Here is a 17,896-nt window from a genome sequence, read left to right as displayed (position 1 = left end):
GTAAAAATAGAATCTTCTTTTCTTGTGTTGAGATATGAAGCCGCAACATCTGGTATAATAATTAATATCAGTTTAGAATTCTCAAATTCAGTTTCTGCTATCTGTTCCAAAACATCCAGTCTGTCAGCTGTCAGCTTCAAACCAAAGTTTGAGGGCTTTTTATTCACTCTTCCAGAAACCAAGATAGATTGACAGAGAAGCGGGTATGCATTTACGCCTGTGTGTGTGTGTGTGTGTGCGTGCGTGTGTGCGTGCGTGTGTGCGTGAGTGTGTGCATTCGTGCATCATTTATATCATTAACTGGATGTTTTCCAGCACAGTAGACAGTCTGCATTTTATCAGTGACAGAGTGCCTGATAAAGACAAAACTATAAACATAAACCTGCATCTGTGGCTTCGCTACAAAAACAAGTAAAGCAGGACATAAAACTGAAAAAAAAGTTATCAGATGTACAATCCTTCTGTGGTGAATTATCTGTCATTACCTGCCTATGTCATCATACTGCTCTTTCAGCGAGCTCCGTGACAGCTGCAGATGATAATTGTCTCTCCATTAGATGACTTTTTACAAAGGCTTTACAGGGTTATGTAACCTTTCCATGCACAACTTGACAGTTCCAAACTTTCATCCACAAACTCATATTACATATCAAAAGTAATGATTTAGTTATATTCTTGCCCATCCACATTCATCTCTTGTTGATATACTGTATGTCTTTCAGCAGGTTGGACAACAGTAAGAAAGTTAATCTGTCTTTTTACTTTATTTTGTACACTGTGGAAGGAGCATCAAAACTAGAGCTGTCATAAATTTGACCCTGAAGACAACTGTCATCACTCAAACACTGACACTGATATAGACAGTAAGTAAACCATGGCACATGGAAAAATATCAGGTATCTTTTAAGGCTGAGCATGATGGATTGTGCATGACTGTTAGAGGTATTACTTAGGAAAATAATACCTGGAACAATATAAAATAATAAGAAGCCACAAACCCACATACTGCAGCTGCACAAAGACTTACAACTCTTTTCTTAAATTTTCAAATGAACATGATTCACAGACTCCTTGGTTTAAAGAGCTGCTGATTGTCCTCATGAAAGCCCAAGTCATATATTGTATTTAAAGTGCTTCTAATTGGGGTTTTTTGTTAAATCAATCTGTTTAAAACAGAGTACACCTGACAGGCAGCTGAATATGTGCAGCCATAACTGTGCTCAGTAAAGGAATAAATGATCAGACAATCAGATAAAGTGAAATTGTTTTATTAATTAAATCAGTATTGCTTTCTTTGTTGTAAATTACTGATTTTTCCCAGAAATTAAGTTATGCATTCATTGTATTTACATGAACATTTATTTGGATGTTCCTACTGCCAACCAAATCTTTCTTTCTCTTATCTCAACTCCTAACTTGACAACAAATGTGAAAATGATGCTTTGCAGTGTCAACAATGTTAAACAACATTCATATTTTGGCAGTGCTCATCAAAGGTTGTGTGGCACAAATCTGTTCAAAGCTTACAAAGAATAGAAACATGGACATAAACACACTTCATGTAATCATAAGCACACTAATTTCCAGTGTAACACTTCCCCCCAGAGGGCAACAAGTGCCTAGTAAAGAAATACAATTGCCTGGTGCAGGACTCAACGTGATGTATCAGTTAATATTAATTTTAAAGACAATTTTCAAGTTTCATAAACCTGCTTGTTGGCTACAACCTTTGTCATTCTTTTAGCAGAATCGCTCATTTCAGGTGATTTGACAGTACAAGTAAACACAACCTGATAATTCAACTCATCTGTGTTTCTAGATGGCTCTGGAAGACACAAGAATAGAAAAACAAATCACATCAGATTTCATTGTATTTCACGGCCTCATTTGGAACTTTGTGTGGTAATGCATGAGTCACTTTCATTTTCTTATGGATGAAAAAGTGTTGCATAAAAATGTTTTTTTTTAGACGTACTGCATGTTGGTATGTGACTCCCTCTTGCTTCTTGTCATTAGTTGTACAGAGTGGACTCCAGCTAAGTTTGGTTTGTAAAATTAGCACAGATGATTATGATGTATGACATGGAGGACCACAGAAATTGTGGAGGCTGGCTGTTGCTATCTTAGAGAGTCACTTTCCTGTGATACACTCTCCCAGGTGACAACCACTGCACCAAAATGCTGCCTCAGTTGTTGGAGGAACATAAAGGTGAAGATTGTGTGTGGGATGAGATGAATAGCTGCAGGAACACAAGCCTGGAAACAAATCATATTAACATTTCGGTAAATGAAAAGTCTAAAGAAGTTTAAAATACAGCAACATTTAGATGAGAAAAATAAAATAGGAGACATGTTTTAGACTAGAATGAAAAGTGTAAAACATCATGTCTTTGTATTATTAACAGTGAAGAGAGTTACCTTGTAGAATGCCGTCAGACCCAACTTTGCAGTTTCTGTTAGACAGTGAAACACACCCTGCAACAAGGAGACAAAAAAACAACTTCGACATGTTAAGCTATGTAATTCTCCCCACAGCCTAAAAGTAAAACATACATGTCATTGAGTGATGAGAGGGAGACAGAGAGAGATACCTCAAGAAACCTCAACCCTGCTGCCCAGCAAAAAGGTAGATCCAGAGTGTATAAAGAAATGACAACATGTCTTGTAATCAAACTCACCCCGTGTTCCACTTTTGAGCTCATTTGTCTCATTTTAACAACATCAAGTGGTTGACACAGGATTGCGGTGTGCAGAGAAGGAAAAGATAATGCTTATTTCAACTAATAGTTAATATTACACTGTATATACAGTATATTGTGACAGAAGTGACACATACATACATACATACATACATACATACATACAGACAGACAGACAGACAGACAGACAGACAGACAGACAGACATATAGTCGCCTAAGTGAACTAGGAGTCCTGGAAGTGATCCAATCTAAGTGGCTGTGATTGCTAGGCGGTTATGAAGAGTGAGAGGTAAGAGATCCAGTGAATTTCCACATCAGAGAATCTAGGAGCCTTTTCCACAGCCACCCCCAAATTTTCCAGGGGAATTTGTAATCAGGAAAAGGCCATGTGTGTCTCTCCGGAAGGTCAGGTGTAATGTTCAACATCACTGGGTTAGTCTTGGAGAGCTGGCAGTCTTATCAGGCGGGCCACTAGGCAAATGTAGCTGCAGTCTCCGACCTTTACTTAAGCTGTTTGAGTTTTACCATCTAGCCCTGGAAAGACCCATGGCAATTATGAGTCAACTATCATCACGATCATTCCAACCAACAAATTTTCAGCCTCACTTTGGCAATCATCCAACACATTGTAAGCCTCTATATTCTGGTCACCATGAATCAGTACAACCTTTAAAATCTTGAGCAAAACCTTGCGTTTTCCCATGGGCCACCCTACATAGAGTGTTTCCTTCACTGTGTTGGCGAGGCAAGAACTAGCAATGGTGTTTTGGTCTGGTGGTTTAACCTTTGCTGGTGACATGTCATTGACCTTGCGTAGGATTAATAGATGTCTACGGCCGCATGTCTTGTCGGTTGCCTTCAGTGTGCATTTTGCGGCTTGATGACCACGGTCACAGTGCCAGCACCAATTATACTTCTTAATCCAGGTTTCCTTCTGCTCCTTGGTGAGGTGGTGAAAATTCACACAACCATTCAGAAAGTGGTTGGTATTGTCACAATAAGGACAGTAGGTTTGCATCTTCTTCTTGGGGAAGACAGCAGACTGTGACACCTCAGCTTCATTAGCCATTGTTGACCTCTCTGCACTGAGATGCAGAGACTTTGCCTTGGCCAAGTACTTCTTGTCCTTCCACTTCTCCCTTTTCCTGGTGTCATCCTTACAAGGAGTAGAGATCAGGTGTTATCCTTATGAACTTGCATCTCAAAGTCCAACAGCCTCAAAGATCATGTAGTGTGGGGATTGGAACTTTTACTGGATGCACTCTCCCCTTGAAACTGCTTCTCAGATCATGTGAAAGCTGGCTTAACAAGCGTGATACATAGGACCCACACTGCAGTTCAACAGCGCCTTCCCTCCCCAACTGTTCAAGCATACCAACCAGGGAGCAAACTCGAAGGGCAAACATTCGGAAGGCTTTAACATTACCACTGCAAATGTCAGGTCTATCCATTAGCTCAGCTATTCGTGCCAGGGCTAGTTGGTGTGGCTGTCCAAACTGTTTTTGAAGGGCTTCCATGATGTTGGAAAAGGGGTATGGAGAGTTACTGTATGAATGTGCAATTAACTGAACTTCTTCTAGCTTGAGATTGTCTGTGAGGACTTGAAACTTAAAGTTCTCTGAGGCATCAGATGGCAAGATATTCTCAAGAGCTACTCTGAGCCGAGAAAATTCTCTGGGGTTTGGATGGACTTGGTCGGGGATGGCTGGATTGGGACCCCTGTAGGTGCCCTCAACCAGTGATGGAGGATGAGGCCTTGAGTCCCCTCTGTAGGAACCAGGCTCATATGGAACATAATCTTGTGTTCCTGGCCTGTGACAACCATCCTTCAACTGAGGTGGTTTGAGACTGGACTGATAACTGGCTCTGACTGGCTGGTCATAATCAATCTTGGCAGCTTTACTACATGTATCTGCATGGTCTTCCCTCCAGGATCACACAGATAATGACTGCCTTGGTGCTGGAACTGGAAACTGGACATAACTCAGTGGCACCTAATTAGGTTCCAGTCGTTCCTTCATGATTATTCTGATGACTAGAAATCTTCGCTGTGGCAATCCAGGGTATCCGGCTCGAAGGACCGATTGGAAGAAAGTCTTTGGGTTCAGTATGTTGAACAGCCACATACATCTTGTTGTGGCACATAAATTGCAGTATGTTCCTACCAAAATATTTAACATACAAGGACTATCAACAGGGATCCCTGGGGGCCCCAAAAATAAACTAAAGTAAGAAACAAACATCATATCAAAATTTTAACTTATTTCTTCTCGAAACATTATTAGTTATGTAATTAATGTCATCTGAAAAAAACAGATTATTATTATTATTTTAGTAAAGTTACAGTTAATTTGCATATTGTGTAAAATGAAAATATACACTTTTCTTTAATACAAATTTCAGCTTTTATCCCAAGTATAATTATTCTACAAAGCCTTCAAAATGTATGACAGAGTGCCCTTCCTTCCCTGACAGTGTGTGATACTTTAAATTAGGACCAATGGCAAACATGAACTCAATAAATAGTTCAGTCTATTAAAACTGCATAGGTGGAATTGTATGCTTTTAACTGGTGTCTCCCAGGACCACAATACATTGGTATTTAAAAAGCACTACAACAGTAACAGAAAACAATGATATGAAGTCATTAGGAACAAACTGACTGACACATTCATGACAAATTGGAATGATGGAATAAAGCACCTGTGAAATATGACAAAAACTATACCCCTGGTGTCTGTGGGTACCCCAGTCGGTAGGATTAAGGTTAAAAGTTATCACCACACCAGTCAACACTTTCCACTTGTCCACTTGTTGGTTCATTCAGCCAAAAGTAAATAAAATTAGAAAATGTCCACATCTATGCAGTGGCTAAAATGAACATTATCCATATTATCAGTAATTAAACATTACCCTCTAAACAGATTACTTAAACTACAACACTAAATAAACTGTGAGGAGGAGTATTCTAAACATGAAAACTGATCATTAAACAAACAGCACATTAGTCCAAAAGTTTGGCACTTACGAATAGCTGCACACACACAACAGCAACAAGCAGCTTCTTAAAACTCCAACCGAACTGTCTCTTCAACTGCAGAAATCCAGCAACTAACAGTCTCAGTCCCTCTGCTCTTTGAACACCTGCTTGTTAACTAGCATATAGCTACCTAAGTGAATTAGGAGTCCCAGAAATGATCCAATCTAATTAGCTGTGACTAACAGGCAGTTATAAAGAGTGACAGGTAAGAGACCCAGTGAATTTCCACTTCAGAGAATCTAGGAGCCTTTTCCACAGTTGCACAAGAGAAAAGTTTCCTCATTCCTTCTATGATAAAACAGCAGAATAGGTAATATCCATCTTAATTTTTAAATGTTCACGTTTCTATTTATGCTTTTCTAAGTTTTACCACTTTCCATTAGCATGTTTGTGCCATTTTAAAGTGTTCTTTTACTTTTGAATATGAACATTTACATTTGACTCATCCATTTTTAATCACAGGATTTTTTCTTTTTTCATTTTCCATTTTCAATGCCACCTCATATATGTTTCAATATCCATTTTTTCCCTTTTACTTATGTAATATTTACAGTGTTTATTGTTCCTGTAAGTGTAGAGTATAAATAAACTTTTATACAAAAATTATTCTCCTAATAGGATACCTTTTTCTGACATCACACTTCAACAGGCTCTTCGGCTTGCTCTCCAGTGCATCTGATAGAGGAAAACAATCTGATGTCAGTTTGAAATGTCTCCTGGTTTCAGTTGTCATGGTCTCTTGAGGGTGTTGGCTGATGTGCGTACCACCTAGCTAACCCACGAATTCAACTCAACCCAGAGTGTTTATCTGTATGTCATCTCCTCCTAACTCCTGCCCATCGAACATCCTTCACTTTCTCAGCTGCCTTGCACTTAGGCAGAACCTGTAATATAGCCTCAAAAGCTTTAACACTATGTAGAATGATGCTTTTTCAACATTTCTTCCAAAAACAGAATTCCAGACAAAAAATTTACATTTTTGTTGCTTTAGTAAAATCCTCAAGAACATATAGACGTTTATATATATTGACATCTAAATTAAAATGCTCAATTAATCAAAGCACAATAAATAACAGTAGCCTATAGTTACAATAGGCACTATTAGGACTCTAAATATCTATGTTTTGAACCAGTCTCCTGATGATCTCATTGAATGCTGCCTTGCACATTGATGTAATCTTCCAAAAAGGAGTACTATAGGGGCCGTCATGTGGTACCAAAGATAAGATGATTGCATCATTATCAGTGAATGCAGGTCTAATCTGTACATCAAAACTGCCCAAAGCCCTTCTGCAGCCATGTTACGCCTCAGCACCTTTCTTCAGGAGATAAAGTTGATGAGTACAAATTTCTTTCAGCTAAATAGCAGCAAATCTGAAGCTATCCTTATTGGTGCTCCACACCAGATTCAGTCATCCCCTGTACCTCATCTCACCTTTGACAGCACCTCCTCAGACACTAATCTGGGTGTTAGGTTTGACCCTCAGCTGACTTTTGATGAACATATGAGACATCTATGCAAAACCTCTTTCTACCATCTCAAAAACATCTCTCACCTCTGCCCCTCTCTAACCCTGTCAAATGCAGAGAAACTTGTTCATGCCTTTATCTCCTCAAGACTTGACTACTGCAATGTACTCTTCACAGGGATCTCTGGCAGGAGCATCCTTCAGAACAGCACTACAAGGATCCTGATGAGATTGCGAAAACACAAACATATATATCACCAATTCTGTTTTCATTGCACTGGCTCCCTGTCTCCTTCTGGATTGACTGCAAAGTCCTGCTACTCATACAAACCTCCATCTGCACCCTCAGATCTGCTAGCAGCTTGGTCCTCCATGCCCCCTTTACTAAGCTCCACACCATGGGGGATTGAGCCTCCCTCTCTGCTGCACCACACTTGTGGAACTGTCTTCCAAACCATTTGAGGGCAGCACAGGCCCTAGTCTTTAAAAACACATAAAATGATCCCTTGGTTAGTTCTGAACATATTCTCACAAGTGCTACTCTAAAACATAAACATAACCCATATGGTATCTATGTGGACCTGGTAAGTATTTAATCCTATTAGCCCACTTTTAAAAAAGGACACAACCCCTATACTGATAAAGTAGCAACAGCAATACTGTGGGCTATCACAATAAAGGCCACAGATTTACCTTTAATCACTTGACCTCTTGAAACAGCATTCAAAAGATATGTGAAAACATGTGCTATTGCTACCATAACCAGTCAAAAGGTCTATTGTTTCTGATAACCTCAGGTGTACCTTTTACTTGTTGATGATGTCACAGATTGTAGATTCCCATCAGGTGGTGTATGTATACTTGATCACTTCAAACACTTGAAAAAGACCAAATGGGGTAAATTGGTGTAAAAATAACTGGAGTAAAATACTGGAATAATTGGAGTCGAGGGTTGAAGGTAATTTTGCATTTGAGTTTACTGTACATTTTTAAACTTGTAGTAACTACTAATAGTATATATTGTTTCCTGCCAAAGCCCAAACCGTCGCAAGTTTTGAAATTGCTTTCCACTCATCCAGGACAGTAACTGGTTTCAACTCATGTCAAAATAAATCTCGGTAATTAAACAGGGAAAAAATGTGGTTAAGGTAGCCACCCTCACCTTGTCTTATTGATTAAAAGAGATCTTATGACCTCTAGTGGTCAGCAGCAGTAAAGCAAGATGCTGTCTAGGTTTAAATGTTCACTTCCTCCTTGAATGTTTCAATACACAGATTTCCAGTCCCTGTAGTGCATTTTATGTTTAACCTCTTACCAGGCATCCCCATTTTTGTGCACAAAATAATGTAGCCAAAATATAAAGGTTACTGTTCTTCAGCCCTTCATTTGAAAGCCAAATCTTTAAATTTTACAACCAAAAAGTCAGAATGAGTAGAAGTGAACCTGAACCAAAGTTGCAGAGGTTAAAGTGTCCCACGGGTGGGACAGTGTCATTATTAGGTTAAGGCAACGTAACAGCATACTTGCTGCATACTTTGTGCTAGGAAAAATGTCAATCTGTGAACCTCATTCAGCAGATGTGTGCTTTTATGCTTCTATTTTCTAGCATATTACAGCATTTTTATGTATATCTTTTAGACATGTATAATGGCAGTCTAGGGAGGAATGAACTGAGTTGGAACCTTCATAACTTTGAAACTCAAATGCTCGTACATCCCTTATCCTACATACTCCGTTAAAACTTTAAAACTTTCAGAAAACTTTCACTATTCAAAGTTGTATTCTGTGTTGTGATATCTTTCGTACTTTTGGAGCAATTTAAGTCTAAATTGAGGGCTTTTACAGCAGTTTCAGATCTTATCAGTGTGTTATATCATCAGGCACAGTCCCCTGCTGGCTCTGCGGTTAGGCCCTGATAATGGTCAGCTTTCCCTTTTAAGATTACGAGGTTCTGGGTTCGATATCCATCCAGGGCAGCTCTCCTCATAACCCTGCTTTATATGTTTATCATGTACCATCATTCAAAGCGGCTCCAGCACCCTTTGATATAAGAATGTCACAGCTGCAACCCTTATTTCTTATGCAATTAAAAGTCTAAATATGAAAATCTCACATCAGCTCAGTGCATTGTGCTCTTACAGACATGAGGTCATAAGTTCCCAGATCCCATTTGCGGGCAACATTAGTCTTTGTAGAATTTCAATGCAATTCAGTTTCTAGCAATGCAGTGCAATCAATTTCATTTTTCAGCAGTCACATGCAATTTCTTCAGACACTGCATTTTCTAGTTATGTTTTTTAAAGATTGTATATCCAACATTTTACATAAACTCAACCACATGATCAATATAAGAACACATAAGAGAAAGGACAAATATGGATATTTCAACTTTTAATCACATTATCAACAATTCTATAAGCAATATAAGGACTCAGCCCTGCCATTCCCTGAAACAGATATCTGGTGTTTTTCATCACAGGTAATGGTAACCATGTCCCCACAGCATAATCTTTCATTCTGTGAAAAGTTTTAACATACACACATACAGTATGACCAACTTACTTACTTTTCACCCAGGCCTGTACTTCTGCAGCTTGTTTGCTACGCAAGTATCAGACAGACACATATGCAGGCAAATGGACGAGCAAACAGCTGGGCGGCCATTTGTGCAGGCTGTGTACCTGGAAAGTTCAGTCTGAGTTGTACCGCCACACCTGACGCTGTCAAGAGACAGTATTAATGTCAGAAGGCATTTCTTTGTTATCTTTTCTCCTGGGATCTTGTCTTCTTTGTCGTGTAGAAAAAAAAGAAAAAAAGGAACAATGAAGGACGAAGTGCATGAGCAGCAGGGCAGGAGGGCAGGTGGAGATCTACTCTAACACCACAGTGCCACCTGCTGCCTCCAGGGCTGCCTTCAGTTTCTCTGCCTCTTCTTTGGATACGTTGGCCCGGATTTCCTGGGGAAGAGACTCCACTAGTTTTTTAGCCTGGTTTAGGATGAACAGAGAAAAAAAAAAAAAGAAACAAGATTTAGTGAGGTTACCTGGTCTGTTCAAACAGGACTTGGAATAACTGTCCTGAGTAAATCTGCAGAAGCCGATCAAATACATTTTTAGAAAGCTAGACCAATATTAAATATAGTAAGCCTGCTTAAACCCTGACCTTTAGTTTTATTTGAAACTATGGCACTCCAGATGTACCAACTGTCATTAACACCATATCAGACTCAAAGAAATAATTTCTTTAATGTGGAGATAAAGAGATAATATCCACACCTTCCTGCCATTACAGTTAGACAATGACACTCAAATCACCACAGTTATTTACTCCAAACACCATAGAAAAGCTTTGATGAATACTATATTTTATTTATGCACAGATTTTCACCTGTTGTATCTTTTCTAAAATGTATTTCATAATATTGTAAGCATACTTTAGACTGTGTGTACTTTGGTCGAGGCAAAATATTAAATGGTGAATATCAAAACTGAGGGCAGAAAATAAGACATACCTGCACTAGATTCAAGCCTTGGATGCAGTTCTTCACTTCCTTTATAAGTTTTACTTTTTCAGCTGCTTTTAGTTCTGTCAATTTTACTGTGAAGTGAGTCTTCTCTTTCTTGACTGGTGCCTCCTCTTCTTCTGCAGCCTAGTTTCAGGAGGGTGGAAAAAAAAAAATTAGCAAATTTATTTGTGCACTCAGATCCAATAGCTCCAACTCACAAAGTAGGCCTTGACACAAGTATTCTCACCTGAGCCCCAGGTAGAGCTGATGCAGCCATCGCCCCCATTGGCATCATTCCAACATCCTGAATGTTCAGAGTTTTCTGTGACCAAGAAAAAACGATGATGTTCACTCAACATGACAACACAGAGGGATCACCGTAGTCTCTTTAGATTCAGTATTTCAGGAGTTTCCCCACATACCTTGAGGAGCTCATTGAGGTCCGACACCTCTAACAAGGTGAGGCTGGCTATGTCATTGACGAGCTGTTGGATTTTAGGGGAATACTGTTTGGGTGCTCCGTCTAATGGAGGGGTGGCGATGGCATCTGAGTGGGTGGCTGGACTGGTCCTTAGAAGCCTGAGAGCACACAGGGCTGGCGTCTGCTGCTGAAGCTGTTGCCTATAAAATGAAAGTGGATACGTGAAATGATTGACTGTGTCTGGTCCATAACTTTGGTTCCCACAGCACAAAATACAGCACATTGTACATTCCTTAGACAGATATATCCAAAGTGTGTGTGGATCTTAGATGTGCCTTTACTGATCACTTCTGATCATTTTTTTCTCCACCACTCTGTTCTGACTGCTGATGACTACTGACACAAATAAGCGATCGGCCACACAGTGAGGTAAGAGGTTTATAGTGACCATTTGGTACCTCGCTTTGGCTTCAGACTTCCAATCCTTGTCTGGCACAATGGTTTCTTATGCCGAATATGCACTATAAAGTTTATTTAAGGGATACATTTGCATTCACAATGTGATCACTGACCATTTGGCTTAAGTAGCTGGATCATAATGCCTTTTTGGTTGCATTCACACCTGTGCTTACAGCAGTCAAAATGTAATAAGCTCACACAATATGAATTTCAGTTATTAAGACTTAACAGCTGCACTCTGCAACTGTGGATTCAAATCTTTTTGGCTTATGATCTCCTTAAACAATGCTATGGTCTTCTTGAGACTGGGGATGCAATCCGATACTAGTGTTAAATTAATAAACTGTATTGCTCACGGTGTGGTAGAGGATCATTCTTTTATGGTTTGACATAGGTTTAACATGAACACTGCTTTCCGAACTTGACTCGTTAAACTTAAACTTGTTAACAATGTAACAAATAAAGACATAGATGTAAATTTACTGAATTGTTATTTATTAAAATAGTTGTATCCGATACCAGATCAGCCCACTGTCACTGATACCCAATCTAGCTATTTGAGTCAGTATCAGACCGATAACCGATATCAGTGTCGCTGAATCTCTAATTCACTTAGTTCAAGTGATCAGACTGATTGATGATGAAGATGTGAGGTCATTCAGAAATTTACAAGAAAAATCACATAGAACTAAAACAAATAGACAAATCAATCAACAGAAAATTATTCAGCAACTATTTTGATACCCGATTCATTTTTTCTTTCTTTTTTAAACAACAAAAATGACAAACATTCCCCTGTTCCAGCTGCTTCTGTTGTATTACATGGTAGTGAACACTTAAACTTTAGATTTGGGGCTGTTGCTGAGTTCAAACAGGCAATGTGAAGGAATCACTTTTGGGTTCAGGAAATTGTGCTGGACATTTTTCATTATTTACTGACATTTTACAGACCAAACAGCCAATCAGCTTAACTATTCAGCAGAATAAATGACAATGAAAACCATTGCTAGTTGGTCCTAAAAACAAAGAGCAACATTGGAGTCTAGAAAATTAAACCTAATTTTGTGTCACAGGAAAATGTGTTTTTGTTTTCTTGTCCTGCTAACAATCTTGCGACCCCTCCTAACATATATCCTATGACCCTTTGTGAGGAGGGGGTCATTCATACACCAAACTGGAAACCACTGTTCTAGGATGTGTACTGTGTTATGCAAACAGCAGCTTTAACTGTCAACTCTGGAGGCTCCAGTTGCATCCGCTCGTTTCCTTAACATTAAACCTGCAGGTCATCTTTGTGGCTTTGCTCATTGCCAAACGTTGAACGATGAAGCTTCTGGTTATTGACCAGCCACAAACGTGAATTTCCATTTACACTAGTGTGACCTTGGCTGTCAGAAGCATAGCTGTTGAATGGAGGATAATATCCAACAGCTGCAACATTTAGTTTTTACAACCAAACTTAAAATAAGATAAAGTCTTTCATGAGACTAATCGCAGATGACTGGATCATGGCGTTTAAGTCGAGTTATCTTTACTGCCGGCTAAAGTTACCAAGCTAACGTTAGCTAACCTACTTAACACAGCCGGGAAACACGAAACTTCATTTTAACTGCGGATAAAATACATATTCTGTATTTACACGAGCTGAACAGACAACAGCAGCTTTAACAATCAAATTCGCGGGCAGCAGTCAGCGGCTGTCTGCCCTTGAAGAAGCAGAGAGTCAGTCAGTCACTGATGTACCGTAACCGCTGCACCGGTGTTACGTGAATAACTGTTACCCGTTCAGCTGACGTTACGTACCGGTGAATGCTCGCTGCAGCCCGCAGCGCGGTCCGGAGGCATCGTCTGGTGCAGTACATGCTTTCGTTAAATGGAGCCGTTTCTCCCTCTAAAAACCAGCCAAGTTTGTCGCAGCCAGGTCTCCTTCCAGTCCCTCTGCCTCAAAAGCACATGGCGTCCTCTCTGCTCCTGACCTACCCTCAATGCATTGCGTGAACTGTTAGAAAACGTATGGGTGCCCGTAAGGAAGTCGTTCTCAAACGTTTTCTACCCCTACACTGACACAAATTACATCACGGACCCCCATTTGATTTTGTCCCGGGGTCCCAATCTGATAAGATTTTTGCTTTTAGATGTTTTATTATAGAAAATGTATGAAATCCATGACAAAAATAGTCACACATTCTGTCATTGTGTTACTTATGAATGGAATTATGGTGAAAATAAATGATCCCCCTTTTGCTGGGAAACAGCTGAAATCCCCTCAAGGACCCTTGGGGTGCCCCGGACGCCAATTTTTTGTTTTCCTAGGACGGCGAAGTCATGACCCGTCTCTGATTGGCTAATACTCGTCCCTTCTCTTTAGGTTTAGGGATGAGGTTAGGGTTGGGGTAAGAATATCAGGGTGAGCCAATCAGAGGGTGAGTAGGGCGGGTCATGACTTTGCCGTCCTAGGAAAATAAATATAGATCCCGGATCCCACTTTGAGAACCACTGCCATAAGGGACCTGGAAATATATAAATAAACAAATAAGTAAATGAAAATTATACAGACTACAATATTAATTCCAACAAGTATCAATCGAGGTATTTCATATCATAGTATAATGGTAGTATAATGTTAACAGTACCTTCATTAATAATATACACTTATTGGAGGCCTGCAGCATGTAAAGCATGTCAGTAACCAGCTCTGCAATAACTGTCTTTGTGAAAGTTTGTCCACCTCAATTTGCATATTTAAAGGCAAAACATTAGAAACTCTGCTGTCTTTTTTGTTTCATTTTGAAATTGTGGTGTTTGTGTTGATGTTCAGAGTTAATTGACATGAGTGTATTTAAAATCACGAGTGTCCACTGCCCTCGAGTGGTCACAGTGGGGAACTGCAACACAACAGTAAATCATCATTAAAGGATAGGTTCACAATTCAAGTCTGTCTTAAAACAATAATCAGATGCCCAAATGAACACCGAAATAGGTCTTCCTGTTCATACTGACCATTAGATCCCTTCATTTTGCATTTACAATGTAAGTGATGGTGGCCAAAATCCACAGCCTTCCTTCTGTGCAAAAATGTTTAAAAGTTTGTCTGGAGCTAATATGAAGCCTCAGCCATCCAAATTAGTCAAATAAAGTAGATATCTTTAAATGTTTTTGTACTTCCACCACAGCTCAGGTGGGTGATACACATTGGTAGTGGTTGAGGTGAGTTTTCCCCCTTCACTGTGAAGCACGTTCGGTATCAAGATAAAGCGCTATATAAATGTAATCCATTATTATTATTTTTATCGTTATTATTACAAACTTTTAAATGCATTTTTGAACAAAATGTGTGGACACACTGTGGGTTTTGGCCCTCATCACTTACATCAAAAGCATTTGAAGGGGATCTTTTAATAGCTAGTATGAATAGGAGGAATGATTACAGCAAGGAAAACCTCTTTCAGTGTTCATATGGGCACCTGACTGTTGTTTTAAGACAGATTTGAAAAATTGTGAACCTATCCTTTAAAGGATTATTAATACAGTTGTAACCACAAGTGATGTTGTTGCTGAAGCCTCCTGAAGCCTCCTTTCCTTCTCTACCTCCTTCTCTCCTCCTGAGAAGCTTTGTCCACTTATTATTGTAACACAGAGCAACAACACAACCTGATACACCTCAGAAAATGACATAATTTGAGTAACACTTGAAGGTTTTGACCAAATTACATGAAATACTTTTATGTTTTTTAAAATTTTGTCAGTACTGGCAATTGAACTGAGGCTTATGAATAGGACCTTTATCTGCTAGCTAGGGGATTTTTTGAGGACACACGCCTGACACAAGCAACAACAAAACTCTCTTTATCTTTACCTAATCTTAATTGTACATTCATGCATAAGATCCAGTAGTCTTGAGAAACAAGATATCGGTCACAACAAATTAGTCTTAGATTTTATTAAAAATCTTACAATCTGTCATTAAAAATACAATCTTTGTTGATTGTTTCCCTTCTATTACATAGTTTATATTTTATGTGAGATGATCTGTTTGAAATTTATTGCTAAAATATAGAAAAAAGAATGCCATCATTTTCCATTCTCTATTATTCCATTTTTACTACTGTTGATAATCTTGCTGTGTAATATCTATACACAAATTTATTGTTTGAATTGATCTCTGTCTCGGTTTTCTCTGCATGTGTGTGTGTGTGTGTGTGCATGTGTGTGTGTGTCCTACCTGGACTGTACCAGTGCTGAACACTTGGTACGAGCGCAAACAGAATCCTCTTAACCAGGTAATCTCTGCACCCATCTGCTGTTACTGTCATCTACCACATCCAGCCTGCAGCAATATGCCATTTCCCCGCTAGCCCCTGTCAACCAGCACGAGTTAAGGTAAGAAGGATCCCCTGAGAGAGAAATACAGTCCATAGGCTGGCAAAACAAGATGACAGAGTTCAGTGTTTTTCTGCTTCTCCCCTCCAGACCATGTTGCTGTCACCTCAGGCAGAGAGGAACTGGGAGGATCTGTGTTCAGTACTCGAAGATGTGCTGGAAGACCAGTCCCACAGGCAGCTGTTCGCCTTAGAACTGGGCTCTGGAACCGGGCAGCATGTCATACGCTTTGCCCAGAAGATGCCCTTTGTCACCTGGCAGCCATCAGACATCAAAGAGGAGTCTCGGGACAGGTTTGAGTCTTATAGAGAAACAATTCCATTAGTTATGGAGTATGTCTTATGTGCAACAGACAAATTCAATTAATCTATTAATGATCTAAATAAATGGCTATACAGTAGTGGTACAGTCTGTGGCAGTAAGCTTCATGGCCAACAGGTTGTCAATTTTACGGTTCATACATCGGTATATGAAATAGCAGCAAGTGGTTTATTGGAATCTATGAATTTGAAATTAAAAAGTGAGATAACGTCTGCACACCTTTGTTACAGTATTAAGGCATACATTGCTGCAATCAATGCAAAGACTGTGCTGCAACCTGTTCACCTGGATGCCAGTGAACCGTGGGAGAAATGGGCAGGCCTTCCTCGCAGCTCCTGTGATGTTATTATTGCCATTAACTTACTGCAGTACAGCTCCTTTAAAACAGCACAGGTAGGCACGCTTATGTAAAAGACAATTCAGATGTTGAGCTAAATTGTTTGAGTAATTCAGGCTGGGAAAAATGATGCTATTGTTCATTTATGAGGGCCCATAAAACACAGAATTTCTTAATGGTTGAAATGTGCAAATATCTGTTTCATATCAATTTTTTTTTTTGATAATTTCCCCAAGGGTGTTTTCAATGGAGCAGGTCAGATCCTCAGACCAAACGGCGTTTTGATAACATATGGGGTATGTAAAACTGTAGTTTCAAGTTTATTATGCACTCAAAATAACCATATGTCATCATTTAAGTGTGAAGTGCAAAATCATGGCACAACAGGCTTTTAAAAAAACTGATTTGTCTAAATGTGAAATATTTTCTAGGTGTATGCTATTAACGGCACCATTACACCAAGCTGCAATGAACTGCTGGATGCAGAACTTCGGGAAATGTGAGTGGGTTATAATAGTCTCTAATACATTAAACGATACTACATAGTTTGGGGTTGGCCAATATTTTAATCGATTATTAATCTTCAGAGGAATCATACTGTGATCTTAAACTTACTGTATTGGTGTAAATTTAACCATGAACAAAGAAAATGATTGAAGTTCGTGTTTTCTGATGTAATGCAGAACAATTAAACCCAGTCAATTGCTTTGAGTATCAGTTTGATTGATTATATGTTTGTTCTTGTTTTATTGTGATATATTGATATTGAAAAATACAAAAATCACCCAGCGCCACTGCTACATGACAATATGAGTCATCTGTTACACAGAAATCCAGAGTGGGGCCTTCCAGACATCGATGTGCTCAGACAGCTGGCCTATGGGAACGGGATGCGTATGGAGAGGATGGTGAGTCACATGCTACTTGCAGCTTGGGGGGGATTTTGGTAATAAAACTGCAACATTTATACCTGTAATGTTGCTTTGCAGATTGAGATGGAAGAATACTACAAATGCCTCATCTTCAGAAAACTTTAAAGAAGCCAAACCGCACAAAGGAGAAAAGCAAACTTTCTTTTTTTGTACACTGTAATGCACAATTCTAAGTCATGTGTTAAAGCACATTTCATCATTTTACTCAAGCCTTTACACTTATAAAAGACCATTTAAAACCCATATTTATACTGAAACATGAATAAATGTGACACTAATAAAGGCTGTCATACTATACTCTTTTCTTCTCTAATTCTTTGGAAGCATATACA

The 17,896-nt window shown here is 39.2% G+C and overlaps 3 protein-coding genes across 6 annotated transcripts; 1 reads left to right on the top strand and 2 right to left on the bottom strand.

Annotated features, from left to right (window-relative positions):
- Positions 1-1,293: 1,293 nt before the first annotated feature.
- Positions 1,294-8,095, bottom strand: slc25a10a (solute carrier family 25 member 10a). 3 transcript variants are annotated; one of them, XR_006092284.1, is made up of 8 exons: positions 7,903-7,982; positions 7,541-7,690; positions 6,364-6,415; positions 3,332-3,336; positions 2,679-2,749; positions 2,419-2,475; positions 1,976-2,256; positions 1,294-1,825 (listed from the first exon to the last, which is right to left on the bottom strand). XR_006092284.1 is itself a non-coding variant. In XM_042392514.1 (7 exons), the coding sequence occupies exons 2-7, from the start codon at positions 7,665-7,667 to the stop codon at positions 2,119-2,121; spliced, it is 450 nt and encodes a 149-aa protein (XP_042248448.1). In that variant the 5' UTR covers positions 7,668-7,690; positions 8,013-8,095; the 3' UTR covers positions 1,294-2,118. The 3 variants fall into 3 exon arrangements, 2 of the variants coding, with proteins under 2 accessions (XP_042248448.1, XP_042248447.1); XM_042392514.1 differs by lacking the exon at positions 7,903-7,982 and adding an exon at positions 8,013-8,095 and having other exon boundaries at positions 1,294-2,256; XM_042392513.1 differs by having other exon boundaries at positions 1,294-2,256.
- A 14-nt stretch (positions 8,096-8,109) lies between these two features.
- zgc:103625 (methyltransferase-like 26 B) lies at positions 8,110-17,859 on the top strand. 2 transcript variants are annotated; one of them, XM_042392511.1, is made up of 8 exons: positions 8,110-8,167; positions 15,831-15,974; positions 16,065-16,267; positions 16,526-16,688; positions 16,869-16,928; positions 17,064-17,131; positions 17,462-17,540; positions 17,622-17,859. In XM_042392511.1, exons 3-8 carry the CDS (start codon positions 16,068-16,070, stop codon positions 17,667-17,669), a joined length of 618 nt encoding a protein of 205 aa, XP_042248445.1. In that variant the 5' UTR covers positions 8,110-8,167; positions 15,831-15,974; positions 16,065-16,067; the 3' UTR covers positions 17,670-17,859. The 2 variants fall into 2 exon arrangements, with proteins under 2 accessions (XP_042248445.1, XP_042248444.1); XM_042392510.1 differs by lacking the exon at positions 8,110-8,167 and adding an exon at positions 14,097-14,183.
- mrpl12 (mitochondrial ribosomal protein L12) lies at positions 9,588-13,600 on the bottom strand. Its single transcript, XM_042392512.1, has 5 exons — positions 13,398-13,600; positions 11,137-11,335; positions 10,962-11,036; positions 10,721-10,858; positions 9,588-10,196 (listed from the first exon to the last, which is right to left on the bottom strand). The coding sequence occupies exons 1-5, from the start codon at positions 13,454-13,456 to the stop codon at positions 10,080-10,082; spliced, it is 588 nt and encodes a 195-aa protein (XP_042248446.1). The 5' UTR covers positions 13,457-13,600; the 3' UTR covers positions 9,588-10,079.
- Positions 17,860-17,896: the final 37 nt, after the last annotated feature.

This window comes from Thunnus maccoyii, chromosome 18, assembly GCF_910596095.1.
Source record: "Thunnus maccoyii chromosome 18, fThuMac1.1, whole genome shotgun sequence".
Classification (NCBI taxonomy): Eukaryota; Metazoa; Chordata; class Actinopteri; order Scombriformes; family Scombridae; genus Thunnus; species Thunnus maccoyii.
The sequence above is the reverse complement of the archived record's forward strand: the minus strand, read 5'-3'. Positions and strand labels throughout refer to the sequence as shown.